Genomic DNA, 20,119 nt, shown 5'->3' on the forward strand with positions numbered 1-20,119 from the left:
CATGGAGCTGACTACAGGGTGGAGGTGGAGGTAAAGCCAGGCTGATCTCAGGTATTCAAAGCAATCCAGGTGCAAGTCGCAGGTGATGGTAGGTCACCACTGTGTGTGGTGCTGGCTTGAGCATATCTGAAATCTTGGGCTTAATTTGGGAGCTGAAATTTAAAAGGAACATTGGAAAAACTGGAGTGACTTTAGTGAGGGGGGGGTGGCTGATGAGCGATCTTGTTATTCAGGGAATGTACCTGGTCGTGGGAAGCTTAGTCCAGAAATGGCCTGGAGCCAAGTCCAGGAGACTAGGGAAAAGAATTAGATAATTCTCAACAGAGGCCCAAGTCCTCCTAGGCTTCCTTGAATCAAGCTCCAAGAGCCACATTCCCAGGAAAAGACAGGTGCTGAATGCAGTAGGCTGTACATTCTGGCCACATTTCCATTCAATTGGGGTGTGTGTCAAGGGGCAGTCAGGATGGATGAGGGACTTCCTCTTCTCAGGCCAGATTTGGCTTACTTGCACCCTGAAACCGAGAATTTTCTCTACTCTGAGAATGGGAATGAAGCCAAGAGTTCCTCCCAAGAACGCCCAGCCCTTCCCTTCTCCCATGGCTAGCTCTCTTGTCTGCAGAACAGCTCCAGCCGGCCACAGCCAGCATGACCCATGTGCACTGAGCTCATAGAATTGAAAGCCCATTTCCCCAGCCTATAACCCAACGTGGTGGCCAAGCTCCAGGCTGGCCTCTGCTGTGCATTCTGAACCAGCATCCCTCTAAGCTGAAGAGAAATGCCACCAGTCTCTCCAGGGGTGACACTCTGCTTTTCCATCAATGGAGCTGGGGTCTGAGCCTAGCAGTATTAGGCAGCTGTGTCCTGGGGCCCACAGCTCCCGCCCCTGCCTTGTCGAACAAGGCCTTGTTGGGCAGCAGTGAGAACCACATTCAATCGACAGCTTAAGATAATCACATGTGTGAGGCACTGGGATAATGGCAGCTGAATACCCTGCCACCGTTGCCATAGTGACCAGCCAAGCACTGGTTCCCTCCCCTTTTTTTTTTTTTTTTTTTTTCTTTCTTGTTTTCTGGACCTCCTTGTTATAGGGCTGACTGGTGGGGTGGGGGATGAGTTTGGGAAATGGGAAAGAGGAGGAAAGGGGAAGGCAGACCCAAGAGGGCCAGCCCATTATACTCTTTAAATACCCCAGCTGGAGGTATTTTAAATCTCAACAGAGACAGAGAGAAACAGTGTCTTAATTCCTAGCCCCCTGTGAATTAGCTAAAGGGATCTTGTCAGAAGGATGAATTTGTCACTGTTGCAGTGTCAACAGCAGCAGCAGCTGTCATGATAGGTGAGGACCCCACTCCAGGCAGGGCCTGGTACGTAATACTGCTGCCTGTGGAGGTTACGGTGGCCTGGGGGTGAGGACCAGGAGCCCCTCCTGAGGCACAGGCCCACAGAGTTTCTCCTGGTGTGCTGGCAGAAACTGAGGTGCAATATGTGTCAGTCTGCAAGGAGATGTGAGCTGTCTGGACCTTGGCCAGTCTCACTTTGTGATAATCTGGTTCCCATACCCATAGGTTTCTGAGCTGTGAGGGGAGCTCCCCCTAGCCTAGAGTGGGCAGAGCTGACCAATGGTCATTTGGCCTTCAAGGAGTGGGCATGCTCAAAGGAGGCCCTCAACTAGCACACATGCTTACACAGGCATGCTCACACACATACATGCACAGGAACACCAAAGATAAAAGCATAAGGCAGGCAACCAGATAGGATAGACCTGTAGATCACATACATTATGGCAAGAGAGCCAAGACCATCAAGGCAAAGTAACTGACCTGTGGTCAGAGAGGCTAAGCAGAGGGCTGGTATCCATGTTAACTGATTCACTAGGAGCCTGACTAGAAACTTTGGGTTTAAGTTCCTCAGAGGTGGTAATCACACATCCTCACAACCATCTCACTAGGTGGGTACTGTTAGTTTCCCTGTATTGCAGAGAGGGAAACTAAGACTCTTAGTGGTTTAAAGATTTGCCCATGGTCACACAGCCAGGTCTGACTGAGTCCAGTGCTGGTGAACTTTACCACTTACGGTATTCTCACATTGATCTGGGCTCTGAGGTTGACCAGAATTGCAGCAGTGCATCTTAACCCCAAAGACTGGTCTGATTAAGCACAAATGCCCCCTTTCAGGATCAGATGCACTTCACTTGGGACCCTCTCCTCCACTTCCTGTACTTCTCTACCATCCAAGTTTCCAAAGGGATTTTATGGAGCTTGGCTATTGGAATTTGCACTGGGAATCATTATGTATACGATTTTTGCTAATTTTCTACCTATATTGCTCATCCCCATTCCCTTGCTGTTGTGCGCTCCAAGAAGCATGTCCTTGCTGTGAATCTGTAGTTCATTGCCCTGGGCCACAGCCTTATGGAAGGCCTTTCAAGGCTCTGGGCTGTCGGAAGCCATGCTGCACCCTGGGTCAGCTACCCTTTTCTTTAGCACACCACATAGACCATGGTAATGAATGAAGGGGCTATTTGTATCCTCCAGCCCAGCACATCTGGGAGGTAAATTAAGCATATTGGGAGGTGAGCTGGTACTCAAGGCCTCAGGGGAGCCTTGGTTGGTTGGTGTACTAAATGATAGATCCCTCTGGGCTTGTAGGAGTTTATGCCCCACAGACCACATTTTACATTTTAATTAGCCCCCTAGCTTGTCTAATATCCCAGCTCTTTCAAGCCTAGTCTATTGTCTACACTGGAGCTTCATGCTTAGGGGTCTAAGCTGATTGGTGGGAACATTGATAGTGATGACTCCATCCCAGTCCTGAGCCATCTGCTGCCATAAGGAGTCTTTGGGTTCCTTTGGGCTCTGTGAAGTTGACTCCAGGGGGCTTCTTGTTCAGTGAGGCAGCCATGTCCCCAACTGGGAAATGCCCACAAAGTTCCATGATAGTCCCATAGGGCACAGTGGCAACAAATGTTTGTAAAATAGCAGCTTCCCCCTAACTACAGCATATGACCAAATACATACTGTGGAATGGGCCTAATGCCTGTAAGCTATGTCCAGTTTCATTTCCTGTGGTCTGAGCTGGTGGCTGACTGTGGTCCAGAGATTTCCTGTATAGAGGAAAAGCGACCATGTTGAAGTAGATCCAGAGGAAGGCTGGGAGACTTCCAGAGGGGAAGGGAAGGGAAGGGAGCTGCTGGCCTCCCTCTGGGCCTGGAAGGAGAGGGAGTTTGACTCTTCATTCCCTGCATCCTGCTGATCACAGGGCGGGAGCATTTATCTAGAATTGAGATGATTTCCACACTCTTTGACCTGATGACTCAGCTGAAGGTGCATCCTGAGGTTAACACAGTACTAATCTTGGTGATCATACTAGTAATGATATTAATTGGTACTCAGTGAATTATAGTTAACTACAGGCAGAGTGCTAGATGAGTTACTTCCATCATCTTTCAGGCCTCATCACACCCTGCAAGGTAAATAGTATTTTGCAGATGAGGAAACAAGCTTAGAAAGTCATCTTTGGTCACAGAACTGTAACTTGCAGGGATAGCATGTACTTGGCCCTGGCCAAATCCTCCCCACCAGCCTCATCTCCTTCCACTCTTCCTTACTCTTTGTTCTTGTGGCCATACTTTCTTGTAGCCCTCACTTTCTCCACAAAATGCCTGGCCACTCTTGCTCTCAAAGGTTTCTCTGTGCCTGGAATGCCCTTCTAGTGTGACTAGTATGTGTCACTCTGCTCAGAGGGAGGCTTTCCTGGACCAACCCAATAACTAATTACCACTCTATCTCCTGGCTTGCTTTCTGGTAATATTTAATACTATTCAAATTCATAGTATTTATTTGTTTGCTTGTTTACCCTCTGATTCTCTTATTAGAATATAAGGTCTGTAGGGCCAGGACTTTGTCTCTTATTAACTGCTGTGTCACTAACACCTAGAATGCTTCTTGGGGAAGAAGTAAACACTCTTCTTATTTCTTATTTAAGAAATGAATTCAATGAGCTGGGCTTGAAACAGGTCAGAATTGCTGGGCTCTTGTTAGGCTAACAAAACCCTACTCTAATCATTTCTTTCCCCACTTGAAATGAAAGTGTCTAGAGGAAGTGGACCTTCCTAGACAGCCTTATAGACATGGTTTGTTTGTGGAGATTCCTATGTTACAGCATCATGGTGGCCATTGGGCTTTCTGGGAGGGGTGGGGCATTCAAGCACTCAAGGGAAGGGTCAAATATCAAAAACTTTTCCAGAACTCCAAAATTTATGCTTGGAACTGTCTTTAGAGGCACAGAGTGGAATGAGCTCAAATCTCTTAACCTCATTGTGTGGTGGCTCTTCATCTTTGGCCAATAAATATTTCTTAGCTTGCTCATCCTTCTCATTCATCAAAATTGTCTCTATATGACCTTTGACCATTTCTGATTTGAAGCCATCCTTGAAGGATAAAGAATGTGTTGTAGTTTCTGGAAGTTGTTCTAGAAAGCAGTGTAGATGGACTGGAGGGAAGAGCCCATGAGGATGGTTTTGAAGGAGGACTGTTCATACAGATAAATGAGTTTTGATGGCATGTTTTGCATACACACATCACATATATGCACACAGAGGTACACAATCAGCCAGACTGCAAATAGTCAATATGCACTGTCAGATATCAACAGGCATCTGAGCTACTCCAGAGAAACAGACCTGTGAGCTCTGACTTTCTATAAGCCAGTCTAACAAGCTAGAGTTTACAGAGACCTAGAGATGTCTTTCTCATACATCAAAGTCATAGTCTTAAAGCCTGAACAAGTACTTTCTAATGGATATCATTGTTTTCTTTATTATGCTTATCTCAAAGACAGGTGGTCTGTTTGCATCAATAACAGTGCCCTTTAAAAGGCTGTTAATATTCTGTAGGTTTTGCAAGGCTGATTTGTTTCTTCTTTTCCCAGGGACAGGTTCACCTGGTGGCATCTGCCTTTCCTCAAGTGAAGGACCAGGAACTGAGAAGGTAGAGAAGTTAAGGGATGAACTAGACATCTAGCACTGGGGACTGTGTGGTCAAGATGGTGTCCATAGTAAGGGGTCTGCAGAGAGAAAGATGGTACATTCCAGGTGTCAGGAGGCATCCAACAGGCGGCAGGATATATAAGACCAAGATATATAACACCAGAGAGGTCAAGGTAGAGATGTACACCACGGTGGCTAGAGCCCTCTGTGTGGATGAGATTACTCAGGATAAAAACTGAGAAGGAAATAGAGTGTGGATGGGGCCCTGAGAAACCTGTGGGTTTCACTGGTACCAGCCATTACTGAATAAATGCTGTTACATAGCACCCGTGTTATTTAGCTAAATGCATGGAATGATTTCACTTATTGAAATGTACTAATAAATTAGTCAAAACATAATTCCCTGTCCTCAAGGAGCTCACAGCCTGGTAGCAGAAACCAAAGCCACACACACAAAGCAATTAAAGAGTAGTTCAAAGCAGTGTGTTATCAAATGCTAAATTGTGTGGAATAAACTCAATCATGCTTGAAGCATTCAGAAAAATAGTAGCTGGATATAAGCTGGGGAAGTCATCATGGAGGATGTAAAATCTGAGCCTCCTTGAAGGAGGGAGCTGCAGAGAGCTCACCCAGCCATCGATCAGTTGCCTGACTTTGGGCAGCTATTGAATGTCTCTGGGCCTCAGTTTGCCTATTTGTCAACAAAAGGTCTTGGTCATCTAAAGCAGTGTCCATCCACTTCTGCTATCCCTTGGTCGTTTGTCTTGGAGGAGATCAGATGGGATAAGTGTGAGGTGGGTGAAGGGCATTAAAGTCTAAACGTCAGCATGGGGTAAGGTCAGCACTAAGTGCAGTGGCTGTAGGAATGTAAGAGAGAGGCCTTACAGGAGGAATATTGTCCTGGAAGAAATGGAAAATTGTGGTGATGAATTGGGCATAGGACATGAAAGGCACTTTTGACCTGACTGACCTCAGGTTGGAAAATTAAGTAGTTTTGGGATGGGGAGTTGGGCTTTTGGTTCTGATCCTATCTGAGGACCAACTTTCAGATACTCCCCAGGCCCAATCTCTGAACTCAGTTTCTGTCTCAGAGATAAGAATGTTTTTGGCCACCTGTCCTCTTTCTAGTTGCCACATTTGCCTCAGATAAGGCATTATTTGTTCATCCACAAACAAACCTGATGGAGTGACTGTTGCACTGGTTTGCAGGGGAAAAGAGATGAGCAGGACATCCTTGGCAGAAGGGGGTAGGATGAACAGGGGTGTGGTGTTGCTATGGGCATGGTGATTGTGACTTTAAGAGGCCAAGCGAGCACTGCTGAGGTGTTGATATAGGCTAGACTAGCAGACAGTTGTTTTTTTAAGGTATATTGAGGTATTACTACTTGCCATAAATGTACTTAAATTTTAAGTATACAATTCAATTATTTTAGTGAATTGACAAGGTTTGTAATCATTACAATTCCATTCCCACCCCTATGCACACACAAATATTAATGTACCTTTCCCTTTTTTAGTGGTTCTGGGGTTTGAACTCAGGGCCTCATGCTTGCTAGGCAGGTGCTCTATCAATATACCTTTCTGTCGGTAGATTTGATCCTTTTGAACATCTCATAGATATGCAGTCATGAAATACATGGTTTTTGAGACACACAGCTTCCTTCACTTAGCATAATGGATGGTTTAGAGGTTCATCCATGTTGCAGTATATACCAGTACTTCATTCTTTTGTAATTCCAAATAGTCTTCCGTTGTATGGGTACATCATATTTTGTTTAGGCATTCACCAGTTCATGGACGTTAACAAAGGTCTTCAGTGCCCTATTAAAGATTCTAGTTGAAGTCAGTGCTGCTGGCTCATGTCTGTAATTCTGGCTACTATGGCAAATGAGGACAGGAGGGTCAGTGTTCCAGGCCAGTCCAGGCAAAAAAATTCATGAGACCCCCATCTCAACCAATAGCTGGGTGCATGACTGTCACCCCAAGCTGTGTGGAAGGCTTTGGGGAGGATCATGGGTCCAGGCTAGCCCATGCAAAAAAGTTTACGAGACTCCATTTCAATGGGAAAAAGTTGAGCGTGGTGGCATGTGTCTGTATTTGAGCCATTGTGGGAAGCGTAAAATAGGAAGATCATGGTCCAGGCCAGTCTGGGCAAAAAGCAAGATCCTATCTCCCAAATAAACAGAGCACACAGAGCTGAAAGCATGGCTCAAGCTTTACCTCACAAGTGCAAAACCCCACGTTCAAATGCCAATGCTGGCAAAAGAAGTCCTCCAAGGAGGACTAGAGTCGAATTGGCATGCAGTGAACCGAAATCTTACTCCACCAAAAAGATGTACAACAATGTCTCAGACCTTATTTTCTTTTGGTCAAATTAGTTCAGACTCTGAGCCCCTTATGCTATTAGTTGGTGAGTGTTTCAGACTCAGTTAATAGTTCATTGTTTCACCATGTTTATGCAGAGCTCCCAGAGGTCCCCTCATAACAGATTCTGGGAGGGCTCCTGCATCATCCACAGTACCATGATTCTCAGAGGCCTGGCCACCTCCAAGTTCCCAGGGGATGAGTAGAGTTCTAGAAGTGGTAGTGTCTATAGTCAATAACTGTGTGCATACCTAATTTCAAATACATGAAAATATGTCCGAGTGGAATTGCTGAGCCAAAGGGAATGTGCAGTTATAATTTTTGATAACTACAATTAAAATTTCCCTAGAGGTTCTACAGTTTGCCCTCCATCCAACTGTGTATCAGAATGTTTATCTCCTACACCCTTTCCAACTTAATGTTACCAAGCTTTTGTTCTCAGGCCAGGTGGACTGGCTCACACCAGTAATCTCAACCACCAAGAAGCATAGGTAGGAGGATCACAGTCTGAGGCCTGCCTCAAAGAAAAAAAACAGAAGACCCTATCTGAAAAATAACCTAAAGCAAAAAGAGTTGAAGGTGTTGTTCAAGTGATAGAGCACTGAGTTCAAACCCTAGTACCAAAAAACAAAACAAAATAAAACAAACCCCACACCTTTTTTTTTTGTAGTAACTATTAACATTCAACATCTTTTAATATATTTAAGAGCAATATCTGTATCTCAGTGTATGGTTTATTGGTATTTTTCACCTATTTTTCTATTTTATTACTGATGTGTAAGTTCTCTTTAATTGTTAAGGGAAATTAGCACTTTATCTGTGACAAGTTACAAAACTTTTTTTAAAAATTGTACAGTGTTTAGCTCAGGGTCTCACCCTTGCTAGCCAAAAAGTCAACCACCTGAGACACTCTGCCAGCCCACAAAGAATTTTTTCCCCTCCATTGTTTTTTCTTCTTTCTTTTGACTTTGCTTAGAGTTTTTTTCAATATGCTCATTAAAAAATTACAGAATATTGATAGAGCTGAATTTATAAATTTTTGGTACTTTCATGGTTTCCTTTTGTAATCTTTAATTCTTTGATTTAATGGGAATGTATCCTGGTATAAAGTATGAGTTATGCTTTCTGTAGATGGTTACCTAGTCCTCAACAGCTTTGACAAATAATTCACCTTTTCCTGCTGACTTGTTTATCCCAACATTTCCAATGTTGAGAGAAGCCAGTTCATGGACTTCTAAAAGATGTCACTGGTTTACTTCTACTACAGACTTAGGCAGTGGTGTCCTATTCCGTACTTTCTTACTGAGAATTGGCATTTTATTTTTTTAATTTTTTGCCAATCTGATAAGTGAATCATGGTGTTTTGAAGTTGTGTTGGTGGGCGGAGATAATTATAGGAAGGAACACAGTAGGGAATGTGTTAACTGCTTAGAATGGAGGCTGAGAAATGGCCACTGACCAGAGACCTTTAGGGAATCAATCAGGTTTGAAGTGAGCAGTGAGAAGACATGGCAGGGACTGGAGCCAGCACAGGCTCAGGGTGAAAGAAATTTATCCCTGAACAGGAAATGGGGCATTTAATGGGGGTAGACTACCCAATACTGGCACACCCCCCCCCTCCTTTTTTTTAAAGGAAGGAGAGAGAGAAAGGGTTGGGGAATCAGCATTCCTTAGAATCTGATAAGCCTAATAAGGGAGTTAGGTCTGCTGCGTAAAAGGGCATTCAGGGGACACGTGGCCCCTTGGGTCTGTTGCTTTCATAGTAGGTACAGTGAGGACATAGAGATTTTTCCCCCTAAAATCTCTTTGCAGTGTATACAGATCTGGTCCAGCCCACCATACTCTTTGCCTGGACAACTACAATGACTTCCAGTTGTCCTGCCTATGTATTTAAGCTGCTCTCCTGTCCAGTCTACATTGCATCTGAGACATCTTTAAAAAATTCAACTCTGATCACCTCTGTCTTTTCGCCCTAAAACTCATCAATGACTTGTACTTACACTCAGGTTGAAATTCAAAATTTTAGAGCTGATCTGCCTTCCCTTTTGGCTTAGTCTTACCACCTCCAGCCTTTTATAACTCCTCTATCACACAGGATTCATTCCTCAATGGTACCAGGTTGCTTTTGCCCCACCGCAGGGATTTTGCACTTTTGTGTCCTGAGCACAGATGCTCTGCCCCTTCTCTGCCCCCAAGAAAAGGTTAACTTCTCTCCATCCATACCACCTTAGTTTGGAGGCTCTTCCCTGACACTTTTCTGCATAGCACGTATACCCCCTTTCTTGGCACCCATAATTTTCCCTCATAGCAGTTAGCACAATTGTAGTTATTTAGTTATTTTAATAATCATTTCTAATTTCTGTTCTTCTCACTAGATTATAAGCTTTGTATTTCTGTATCCCCAGTGGCTAATGGAATGTCTGGCATAAAGCTGGCATTCAGTAAATATTTTTTCATTGATGAATGAGTGAGGTATAACTATAAAGCAATGAGGCTGATTCCAAGTATCATACACAAATAACAATGTTTGTCCCTCCCTGCTAGGAGTGCCATCCCACCCTTGTCTCCATTAACCCAAATCCCCCCATCCTGATTGCTACTTGCTCTGGAAAGCATTTTTCCCTAGTGTAGTTCACTCTGATCACTTATCTCTCCAGCCCCTGTAGCACCTGCTGACAGGAGAAGAATGAAAGAGAGAGAAAAACTAATGTGAGACTCCATTATGGCCTCTCCCCAAACAACAGGAAGCTATTTTCCTTTCTCTGAGCTTCTTTCTACTCTTTCCCTTTGAATATACAGCTATATCCCCTCTAATTTGCTTTGATCGCTCCCTTAGGAGCTGTCAAGGAATCAATTAGATCTGTAGAATTTTACAACTTAAGGTCACCCAGTATGATTCCTCATTTTACAGATGAGAAAACTGAGGCCCAGAGAGGTTAATGCCTGAAACAATTACCTCTGATGGGTCTTATAATACTAATCAGTGTCATTTTCTAAGATAAATGTTCTCAATATTCCAGCTCCAGGAGACTGAAATCCTTATTCTGTTTATCTAAAGACTTGCCGATGTTTCAGTGCCAAGGTGAGCCCAGCAGACGGGGCTTCCTGTTCTGCCCCCCACAACAGAGCTGCAAAAGTCTTGGGTGGTCAGAGACTCTGCCTGGGCCAGGTCACCCCCAAATGGGTACACATGCTTCACATGAACATGGACAAAAGAGCCCCACTTTTGTGACAAGATGAAGCTGGAACAATGAATCATGAGACCTGCTGAATTTCAACAATTGTGGAACAGTAGAAGAAAGCTGTCCTTCCCTTGAAAGTCATGGAAGGTCAATTGGGAAAATGTTTCATAATGACCTGGAAAGGGAGGGAGGTCGAAAACTTGATTTGAAACACTGTCAGCAACTTCTGCCTAATATATTTGCTTTCTGGTTTCCAAAAAACCAGGCAAGCAGAACATAACTTTAACAAACACGTTTAAATAGAACATAACACCATCTTCAAGAAGGAAGAAAAAGTAGTTCTTCTACATCTAGAGATCAATAAGAAATTAAGCCAAGCCCAGGTGAGGTTTGACAGTGTGAATTTATACTCCATGTGAGCTGTGCAGTTGACGTTTCTTTCTGCTGGTGGCAGGGCCTGGGATAGGCACATTCATTCACATGCATGTGTATCACCCTGCTCAGGTGCTATGTCCAGATGCTGAATGTCGGTGATGTGCTGTGGCCCTTGAGAGACCTCCCTGGGGGAGATGCCCTGTGTCAAGGTGCATGTGTTCTTACAGTGGAGGGCATGGAGACAGAGAAGCACAGAGTAGGTGCCAAGATGCAGTATCCAGTTGAGCCCAGAGTGCATGAGCTGGTAGCTGGAAGGTTTTCCAAACCCAGTAACTCAGGCAAAGAACAGGAAGGCATTTTACTCTATGTAAACAGCACAGGCTTGGAAGTGGGAGATAGCATGGATTTGGGAAAGGTAAAGACTTTGAGATTGCAGTAAGTAAAGTGGAGCAGGGAGAGAGATATTTGAAGCCACAAATGGTGGTTGGGAATCAAGTGATAGATAGGGTGCTGGGTGCTTTATGGAGGAGCTGAGATTTTATGTAGGGCAGCGAATAAGAATGGCCCTCTGCCCCTAAACTAGTGGAAGGGTACTGGAAGGAACTGACCAAGGACCTTGGGCTGGGGAGGACACTGGCACTGTGGAAGGGCTGGAAGGAGCTAGGAGCTAGCAAGGGTCTCAGTGGACTGCAGCTTGGGTACCTCAGTGTGACCATGAGTGAGGCCTAGAAGTGTAGAGTCAGCTGTCCATGTGCCCATTTTTTTCCTTGGCACAATGCTTGTTTTTTCCACGGCACAATGCTTGTTTTTCCACTGCCCTGGCACAATTTTGAAGGTGAGACTTATCTCAGTCCTTCTGCCTCCATAAGGGGCTTAACCCCTTGCAAGAAGCATTTCCATTGCAAAAGTAATTGACATTTAGTTCTGTTAATCAAGAATTCTAGTCTATATATTTGAACTCCACACCATGAAAAATAAGCAATTAGCAGGACACTTAAAGAAATGAGTATGATTTTCTTATCTTGGTCACAACTGCCAAGTAGTCAAGGATCTTAACCCTCTTTCTCTTTTCATTTTGCTAACTTTAATTTCTTCTCTCCCTGTTTAGTTTGGGCCAGCAGGATATAACTTTAACTTTATTCTTGAATATCCTCAATTCTTGAGATCTATATCAGGCTCTGATATAGGCAGGTGTTTCCCCTACCTCTTCTCTTGCAGCAAAGAGAAAGAATGACCAAAATCTCTTCTTTATCACCTTCCTTTATAGACCCCCTCCCAGTGCCTGCTACTGAAATAATCTAGAAGTTCTTAAGCTATTCGAAGCACTTCTTTCTACCCCTTTTCTGTACGCCTCTTAAAACCATGTACCATTGGAAACTGCATGATGACTTTTCATCTATAGATGGGGATAATAGTACTTGGTGGATGGGACAACAAACAAATGTGTTTTTCTCCGCTCTTCTAATCTGCAGGGTTGCTAAAGAGAGCTCTCTTATTCTACGTGAGTCATGGTCACCTGTCTCTTATTAACAAATTTTCCTAACTTGCTAAGTAACACCCTTCAACATTTCACTTCCATTGCAGTTCTGCTTCAAATCTTCACACAACAGAACATGATTTGCTTCATTAGCCTCTGTACAGTTTTACAGTCTAACTCTTCCAAAGAGATTTATGTTATAAAACAAAAGTTTTTAAGAATCTAAGTTAATTGAGAAACTCTGAAAAGCTTTATATCTATGTGCTTTTCAGAGATATAAAGGAGATCCACCATAATACAGAAATTAGGTTCAGAGATGGGGATTTTCAATGGGAGGGGTGTCCTGTAATTGGTCTCTGATCCACAGACGCTGTTAAGACCAGAGGCTGTACAGTGATGAAGGAAGTCCCTGTGCACTGAAAGCTGCAGGTTTTCCCCATGGATGTAAGCCATAGTCACAGCATGAGAGCTGTGAGTTAGAGGGAATGCTTTCTAGAATAAAGTCTGTTATATTTGGGGATGGGTTGCAGAGAACTATGATGTCTGCTTATAAGATGGTCTTTAAAATGAAGTTATGGTTAGATGTCAAGCAGTGGGACTGGTGAGCTCTTAAGGCCCCTTTCAGCTCCAAGATTCTCCTCTGTTCTACCTCTTTTTGTCTTCTCACTCTTCATTTTCTGTTTTTGCATGTATGTGCCTGTGGCCTGCTTGATACAGTGGGAAGAAGTCAGTGGCTATGATGAAAACCTGAACACCATCCGCACCTACCAGGTGTGCAATGTCTTTGAACCCAACCAGAACAACTGGCTGCTCACCACCTTCATCAATCGGCGGGGGGCTCATCGCATCTATACAGAGATGCGCTTCACTGTGAGAGACTGCAGCAGCCTCCCCAATGTCCCAGGTTCCTGCAAGGAGACCTTCAACTTGTACTACTATGAGACTGACTCTGTCATTGCCACCAAGAAGTCTGCCTTCTGGTCTGAAGCCCCCTACCTCAAAGTAGACACCATTGCTGCAGATGAGAGCTTCTCCCAGGTGGACTTCGGGGGAAGGCTGATGAAGGTCAACACAGAAGTCAGGAGCTTCGGGCCTCTTACTCGGAATGGTTTTTACCTCGCTTTCCAGGATTATGGAGCCTGTATGTCTCTCCTTTCTGTCCGTGTCTTCTTCAAAAAGTGTCCCAGCATTGTGCAAAATTTTGCAGTGTTCCCAGAAACCATGACAGGGGCAGAGAGCACATCTCTGGTGATTGCTCGGGGTACATGCATCCCCAATGCAGAGGAAGTGGACATGCCCATCAAACTCTACTGCAACGGGGATGGGGAATGGATGGTGCCCATTGGGCGCTGCACCTGCAAGCCCGGTTATGAGCCTGAGAACAGCGTGGCCTGCAAGGGTAAGCTCTGGGGCTCTTGAAGCCTCTGCTTCCTGCCCATCTGGGGGTGGGTGGGTTTTTAAGATTCTCCTACTTCCAGCTCTGGTCATCCAAAAATAGAAAGAGCCTAATAGCTTATTATAAAGCTGGAGAAACTATCTCCTCTGCTAGGCCTGATGATTTTCCAGTTGTGTCCAACCAGCTTGTCTGTATCCATGCTGAGAGGAAGAGATGGCAAAATTCTGAACAGTGGAAAATAACATAATAATTACAAGGCAATATTTAGTTTGGAAACACACACATTCTCTCTCTGTCTCTCTGTCTCTCTCTCTCTCCCTCTCTCTCTCTCTCTCTCTCTCTTTCATACACACACACACACACACACACACACACACACACACACACACACACTTCTACATCCTGTATCAGTCTCAAGCTCTGGGGGCCATGGAGTATTTAGGTTGTCATGGACAATTTGCCCAAGGGTAATTGAGAAGTGATTGAATTTGGAAAATATTTTAGTTCATTTCAGTCCAGCTCCCACAGCATTGAACTTGGTTCTGAACCCATGCAGCTCATTAACTCAAAGTCCTCTGGCTTGGCTGTCTTTCTCCTGGGGCTCATGCCAGGCCCTGGAAGGAGATGAAACTATTAGGATGGGAGCAGGAGTGTGATACACATGTGCTGTGCTACATTTTGCTTCTGAATGACACAGAGTGATGCAAACTACAGTTTGGGGTATTATGTGATCGTGTTGACTCTCCTCAGTCTTAGACAGCTTATGTTCTTTCTCCATGTGATAAAAAATACACTGAATGGGCTCAAGGCTTGGTCTGCTCTGGGAGTGAGTGGAAGGGTCTGGAAACCTCTCAACCTCTGTCCTGCCTACTTCATAAAAGCTGATCGTAGGGGAATCTAAGGTTGGCTGGTGAAGAGAGAACTTGTTTCCATTTTTGAATTTTGCTTGTGGCCTTCAGAGGTTCTAATTCTTTTAAGAGAATGCTTTTCCACTTGGGCTTTGAAATGACCACCTTGACCCTAATAGATTATTACGGTTCCATCCAGTCCTTTGGAGCTTGAGGACTGTATTAGCTAGCAGTCCTCACACACACTCTGCAACCTGCAACCTGCATCAGCTTTGGGGGGCATGGAGTATTTGGGTTTTCATGGACAATTTGCTCAAGGGTAATTGAGAAGTGACTGAATTTGGAAAATATTTTAGTTCATTTCAATCCAGTCTCCTGATTGCTGCCTTTCCCTTTGTCACCCTTGTCATCCCCACTCTACCTGAGCCCCAGACCAGCCCATGTGTATTTACTCCCCCTTTACCTTGTTCCCCAAACACTTGCCGGTGAAGTGCCAGGCACAGGATTGCTAAAGCCCATCAACTCTGTGATCCCATGGATGCAGCTAATTGCCTGGGCTGGGTCCCTCACACACTCTTTCAGAGGCCTGCTGGGAGCACAGAACTGTGCCTTTGTGTCTTTATTGGATTTCTTGGTTCTGGGACCCATGATGGATAGTGTGGAAACAGAGGGGAATGAATGCCAGATCTAGTGATGAATCAACACAGACAGTTTAAAAACCAGCCCTGCTGGTCCCACAGCACTCCTCTTTGTCCCATTGGTTGGGGGTGGGGTGTGGGTTGCCCTCATTGGCATTCTTCAGGGTCTGAGTGGGAAACAAGACATCAGGCTGAGTTTTTAAAGGCACAGGTGCAGCAGCTGCACTGCACACTTGCAGCCATGCACAGTGATTTCTCTGGGCTTCAAAGGGCTGCCACACTGTACTTGCTGGCTGGGCCTCTTGTTTTTCTCATTATTTTCTGAGCAGAATGGCAGGAACCAGAGCAAGCATTGATTGATTCTGATTTAATTGGGACTCTGGGAAGAGGCTCTCATTTCTTTGGGCTAATTGGAATTTTTCTCTTCTGGGGGGGTTCTGCTATCCATGCTGCTTGTCAGACATCTCCCATGGTTGTCCTGGGAGGACCTGGGGGAACAAATATGTAAATGCAAGTTGTTTCTTTCCATTCTTCTTGCTCAGCCCCAACCCCTTCTGGGTTTTGGTGGATGTTACTAATCTCGAGCAACTGTGAACCTGGCTGGACTTCACAAACTACTCATTGCAAACTCATCATAGGATAGAGGGAATGGGGAGTCCAATACCCTCACCTTGCCAGTTCAGAGGCAGTCACAACATTTCTGAAAGCAGAGAGTGGTAAGTTAGATAGCATCATGAATCCTTTGGCCCTGCAGCTTGACTGAGAAGTCAGCACTCTGGGACTGCAGAGAAACCTCCATCCCCTGTCTTAAGAACTTCAATTTGCACTCCCTGAATTCTTTGCTCTTGGCTGTCTTGATATCTGGACCTTGATAGCTGAACCAGACTTCCCTGCCTAGGACTCATGGAGGGCTGATCCAGGAAGAGAAGGGGCCCTCATATATAGATGGAGCTCTTGGGAGGACTCTGTGCTGTGGACAGTGCATATGGATGAATTCATGGGTGGTCCCCCCACTGTGTGTCATCAAAGGGAGGGTCTCCACCCATTTTGTGTGCTCATCCTGTGCTGCCAGGCAGACACAGGGCCTTTCACAGTAGTTCTGTGGTGGTCACTTAGAAAATCTAATCCTTATAAGGTCACTGTCAGGGTGGATACCAGAGACTTGTGGTGACAAACAGTAAGAGTCAAACAGCGTATCTCCCAGTGCAGCCTAAGAACTGATAGTCCTTGAACCTAGTTAGGTAAAGCTTGCTCTGTAGTTCACAGAGTATCAATCTGCTACATTTTCTCATCTGGGTATTTGTATCTGGGACTTTGTATATGTCCAATACATAGGGTGGCAGAGAAAGAATATTCTTTCTGTTTCTGGTTACATGTTATTTTTCAAGAAGGATCAACTATCATCATGGGCAAGAAACAATACTCTCTTGCTTTCACTTTCCATCTGCTAAGCTCATGAATCTGTCAAATTCATGGTGACCAGTTGCTGGGTTGGCAGAGGCACCTGGAGACTAATTAGGCAGTCCAGCCAGTGAAGAGCAGTCCTGGCCTGGAGCTGTTCCTGTTGTGGGAAGGAAAGATGTGAGAAGAGGGGTGGGAGGGTGAGCAGAGGGAGCCTGGGGGGGAGATTTGTTCATTAGCATGTGGCTCACACACTTTCTAGAGGACTCTGTGACCAAAGGCCTGTTCCTGACTCATCCTTTCTGTACACACAGCCTGGATCCGTCAGGCAGAATTGCACGGGCCTATTGACCCCAACAGTGAGTCTGACTTCATCATGTATTTGTCTCCATAGAATTATTAGCTACTAAAAAAAAAAAAAAACTCATCTGTCTCAACTTCAAGTTTTGTGCTCATAGCAGAGAGGCTAATGAGGATGAGCAGCTTTCTCTGCACCCTCCCCACCACACCCCTTCTTTCCTGAAGTTACAGTGAAGTTGATTCTCTGTGTGGCTATCTCTCCACTTAAAATATTCCATCAGCTGAGGTCGGATGGAGGAGAGGATGGTGGGACTGGGATTAACCACTGTTATGGGGAATCTGGGAATCTGGCAGGGGCAGGCTTCTCATCTGTCTGTTAGAAGCATGGGCTGCAGCATCCCTTATAGATATCCCTGGCTGCTCTGAGTAGCAGATCTTAGCTGGAGCAGCATACCCACTGGGATATGTTCCACCTCCAGTGTTCCTCCAGGGTGCACTGATTTTCCCTCCCAGAATATAGTCTCTGGAGCTTCCAGAAGCTGCTGCCTCGCTAGCCTGCCTCTTTACCAATGGTGGGGACTCAGGAAACATACATAATCCTCCCTAGCTTGTCTTGTTCCTGCCCTGGTCCCAAGCTGATCTTAGGGCAGAGGGCAAACAATGACCTGTGGATGGTTATAGTAACCTGAGTAGAGGCTGAGGGTTGTGAGAAGGCTCTGGGAAGGCCTTGGTGCCCCAATAGATAGGAAGCCCTAGAAATGTTCAAGGTAGGGGAGAGAGGAACAGAAAGCCAAGGGGTAGACTCCAGGAGTTATAGAAAGGAGCATCTTTCCCTGCAACTGGCCAGCATCAGCTGGGTCAGCTGGTACGAGAACTCCCAGAAGGACTAGAAGTGCCACCACTCCCCACACAGGCCAAGCTTTTAAGACTTCCATTGCCTGGTCAGACATACAAATCAGAGTTGAGGCTGAGCATACATGGACCACACCTGGGGACCCATAGGGCTTTTTCAAGGGATTCTCAAGTCAACTACAACCATTACTGCCCTGGACAACAGCAGTTGTGAGGGGCCCTCACAACTCCTGCAGAAGAATAGAGAGGTTCTTGGTGCACCTGTCTCTCTGCTTGGTGGCCCTTCTTTCCCTGTCTGTCTGTTGAAGCTGTGAGTTAGGGCTAGTGATACCACCAGCAGGGCCTTGGGAAGTTTTTCTCTCTAAGCCAGACACTTCCATGCCATCTCCCAAGAGGTCTCCTTTCCTTCTATGGCTGCTTCTTTACTCGCCCCCTCCCCCCATACAAGTGGAGACTTTTTCCTTGGTAATTTTGTACCTACATGTAAATTCCTTCATTCCTGAAAACCCAAGGGACATTTTGAACCTTTCAACAGTTTCCAGCGCCTTTGTCAACTTGAGCAGCTGAGATGAGCTACTTTATAAGCCTGGGGGAGTTGAGGTGAAAAATCTGCAGGATTCGAAGGTGCAGAAAATGTGTCTAATTTAAAATGCTCCTCTTGGAAAAAGAGGTTTACAGGGCCGATTTCTATCTCCCTTAGGGGTTCCACTTCTGGTAACCCCTACCTCTTCATCCTGAGGTGCTGAAAGAGAAGGTGGAGGGCCTGAGGGTGTACAAGTGTGTATGTGTGCATGTGTGTGTGCGTGTGTGCATGCATCCACATGTGCACACATGAGTCAGGTCATTGTGCCAGGAGCCACATTCAAGGGCACTGAGGAATCCCACTGCTCCCTCTGCAGTTGATTGGTGAGTGAGTGGAAGTCCACAGTTCAGATGGCCTCTGCTCAAGTCCCAGGGAGACTAGCTCTGCTCAAAGACCAGACAGACCAGGGTCATTAACACCACAGCCATATAAGATGAGCTTCATAATAGGATTTCCCAATAGGCGACTTCATTTAGAAACCTCTTGGGCCTCCTCTGCTCCCTGCGGTGGCCCTGCCCAGCTCTCTCCAGAGAAGAATCAGATGTAATTGGCTGGATGTAATAGGCTGTAACGCTGGCATGAGCAACAACAAGCAGAGCTGGAGGATGCCCATTGCAGCATGACTCCAGTGCATTGGGCTCTGGGGGCTGCACAGGATGGCAGGGTGGTGGCGGGAGGTTCTGGGGTGTATATCACACTCTGCCCTGTGCTGCCTTTTCTGCCCTTGAACGACCTACCTCCCTCTGGTGTTGACCAGGTAACTGTGATTCTCCCAGGTCTGTGCTAGAGCTACCGTTAATGATACAATGGTGTCCATGTATGGGAGCTATCATGGGTGGAAGTCCACGTTTTGCTTAAAGTTTGATCATCCATGACTTAATAAATATACATTATGGTTTGGGTCGGCCAGGAGTCAGCGGAGGTCCTGATACTATTTAAATCACACCATCTGCCCATGGAAACCTATGGAGGCTGAAACTAGCCCAGTGAGTAATGTGGGAATCTATTCTGACCACCTCATTTGTCCATAAAAGGGAGCTGGCCAGGAAGCATTTCTAGGCACCAGTGTGGAGAGCCACACCTAATTACTGTCAGAGCTAGGATTAGAACTTGGATCTGGAGAAGCCTCTGCTTCCAAGACTGGATTTGACTGAAGCTAACCATCCTTAAAATTACAACATACGTTTTCAGGAATATCAAACCTCTCAGCTGTTCTCTCACAAATACTCTTATGTCTGTGTTGACCCTGGTTGTTCTTGGGGTTTCTAGGCCACCTTGGAGCCATACTCTGTGTTCACGCATTTCTGTGATGGATAACTGCACAGCACTCTGTGTTAGCTGTCACCATCTTCTTAGCCTCTTTGGGAGCAGCACCCTCTCTCCAGACACTTCTGATGGGAGAACTGCTGTATGCCATCCCGGTAGTGCAGAGTCTGGAGGGTGACCCTCAACTCCCTGGGGAGGGACGGGTCTAAGGCTCTATGTTAAAGAAAATTGAGGAAGAAAAGTGTGGGGACACTTTTCTCATTCCTATATGAGATCTCAGGGACTGCATTCCAGCTCAGTCAGAGCCATAGCCCTACCACTGTCTTAGTCTATTTGTGTTGTGATAGCATAGAAAAACAGACTCTGTAATTTATAATGAACGTAAATTTACTTCTCACAGTTCTGAAGGCAGGGAACTTCAAGTTCAAGACTTCGCCAGGTTTGGTTGTT

General features: G+C 45.5%; 1 protein-coding gene across 2 annotated transcripts in view; it reads left to right on the forward strand.

Annotated features, from left to right (window-relative positions):
• Ephb1 (EPH receptor B1) overlaps positions 1-20,119 on the forward strand; it is a 440,603-nt gene that overhangs the window by 149,084 nt on the left and 271,400 nt on the right. Inside the window, exons 2-3 of one of the 2 annotated variants that reach the window (XM_074060048.1) lie at positions 10,372-10,916; positions 13,103-13,784. In XM_074060048.1, the coding sequence (XP_073916149.1) occupies positions 13,244-13,784 (541 nt within the window). In that variant the 5' untranslated portion in view covers positions 10,372-10,916; positions 13,103-13,243. The remainder of the gene's footprint in view (positions 1-10,371; positions 10,917-13,102; positions 13,785-20,119) is intronic. The other variant, XM_074060049.1, reaches the window with a different exon arrangement.

The sequence above is a fragment of the Castor canadensis genome, chromosome 17 (genome assembly GCF_047511655.1).
Source record: "Castor canadensis chromosome 17, mCasCan1.hap1v2, whole genome shotgun sequence".
In the NCBI taxonomy this organism is placed as follows: Eukaryota; Metazoa; Chordata; class Mammalia; order Rodentia; family Castoridae; genus Castor; species Castor canadensis.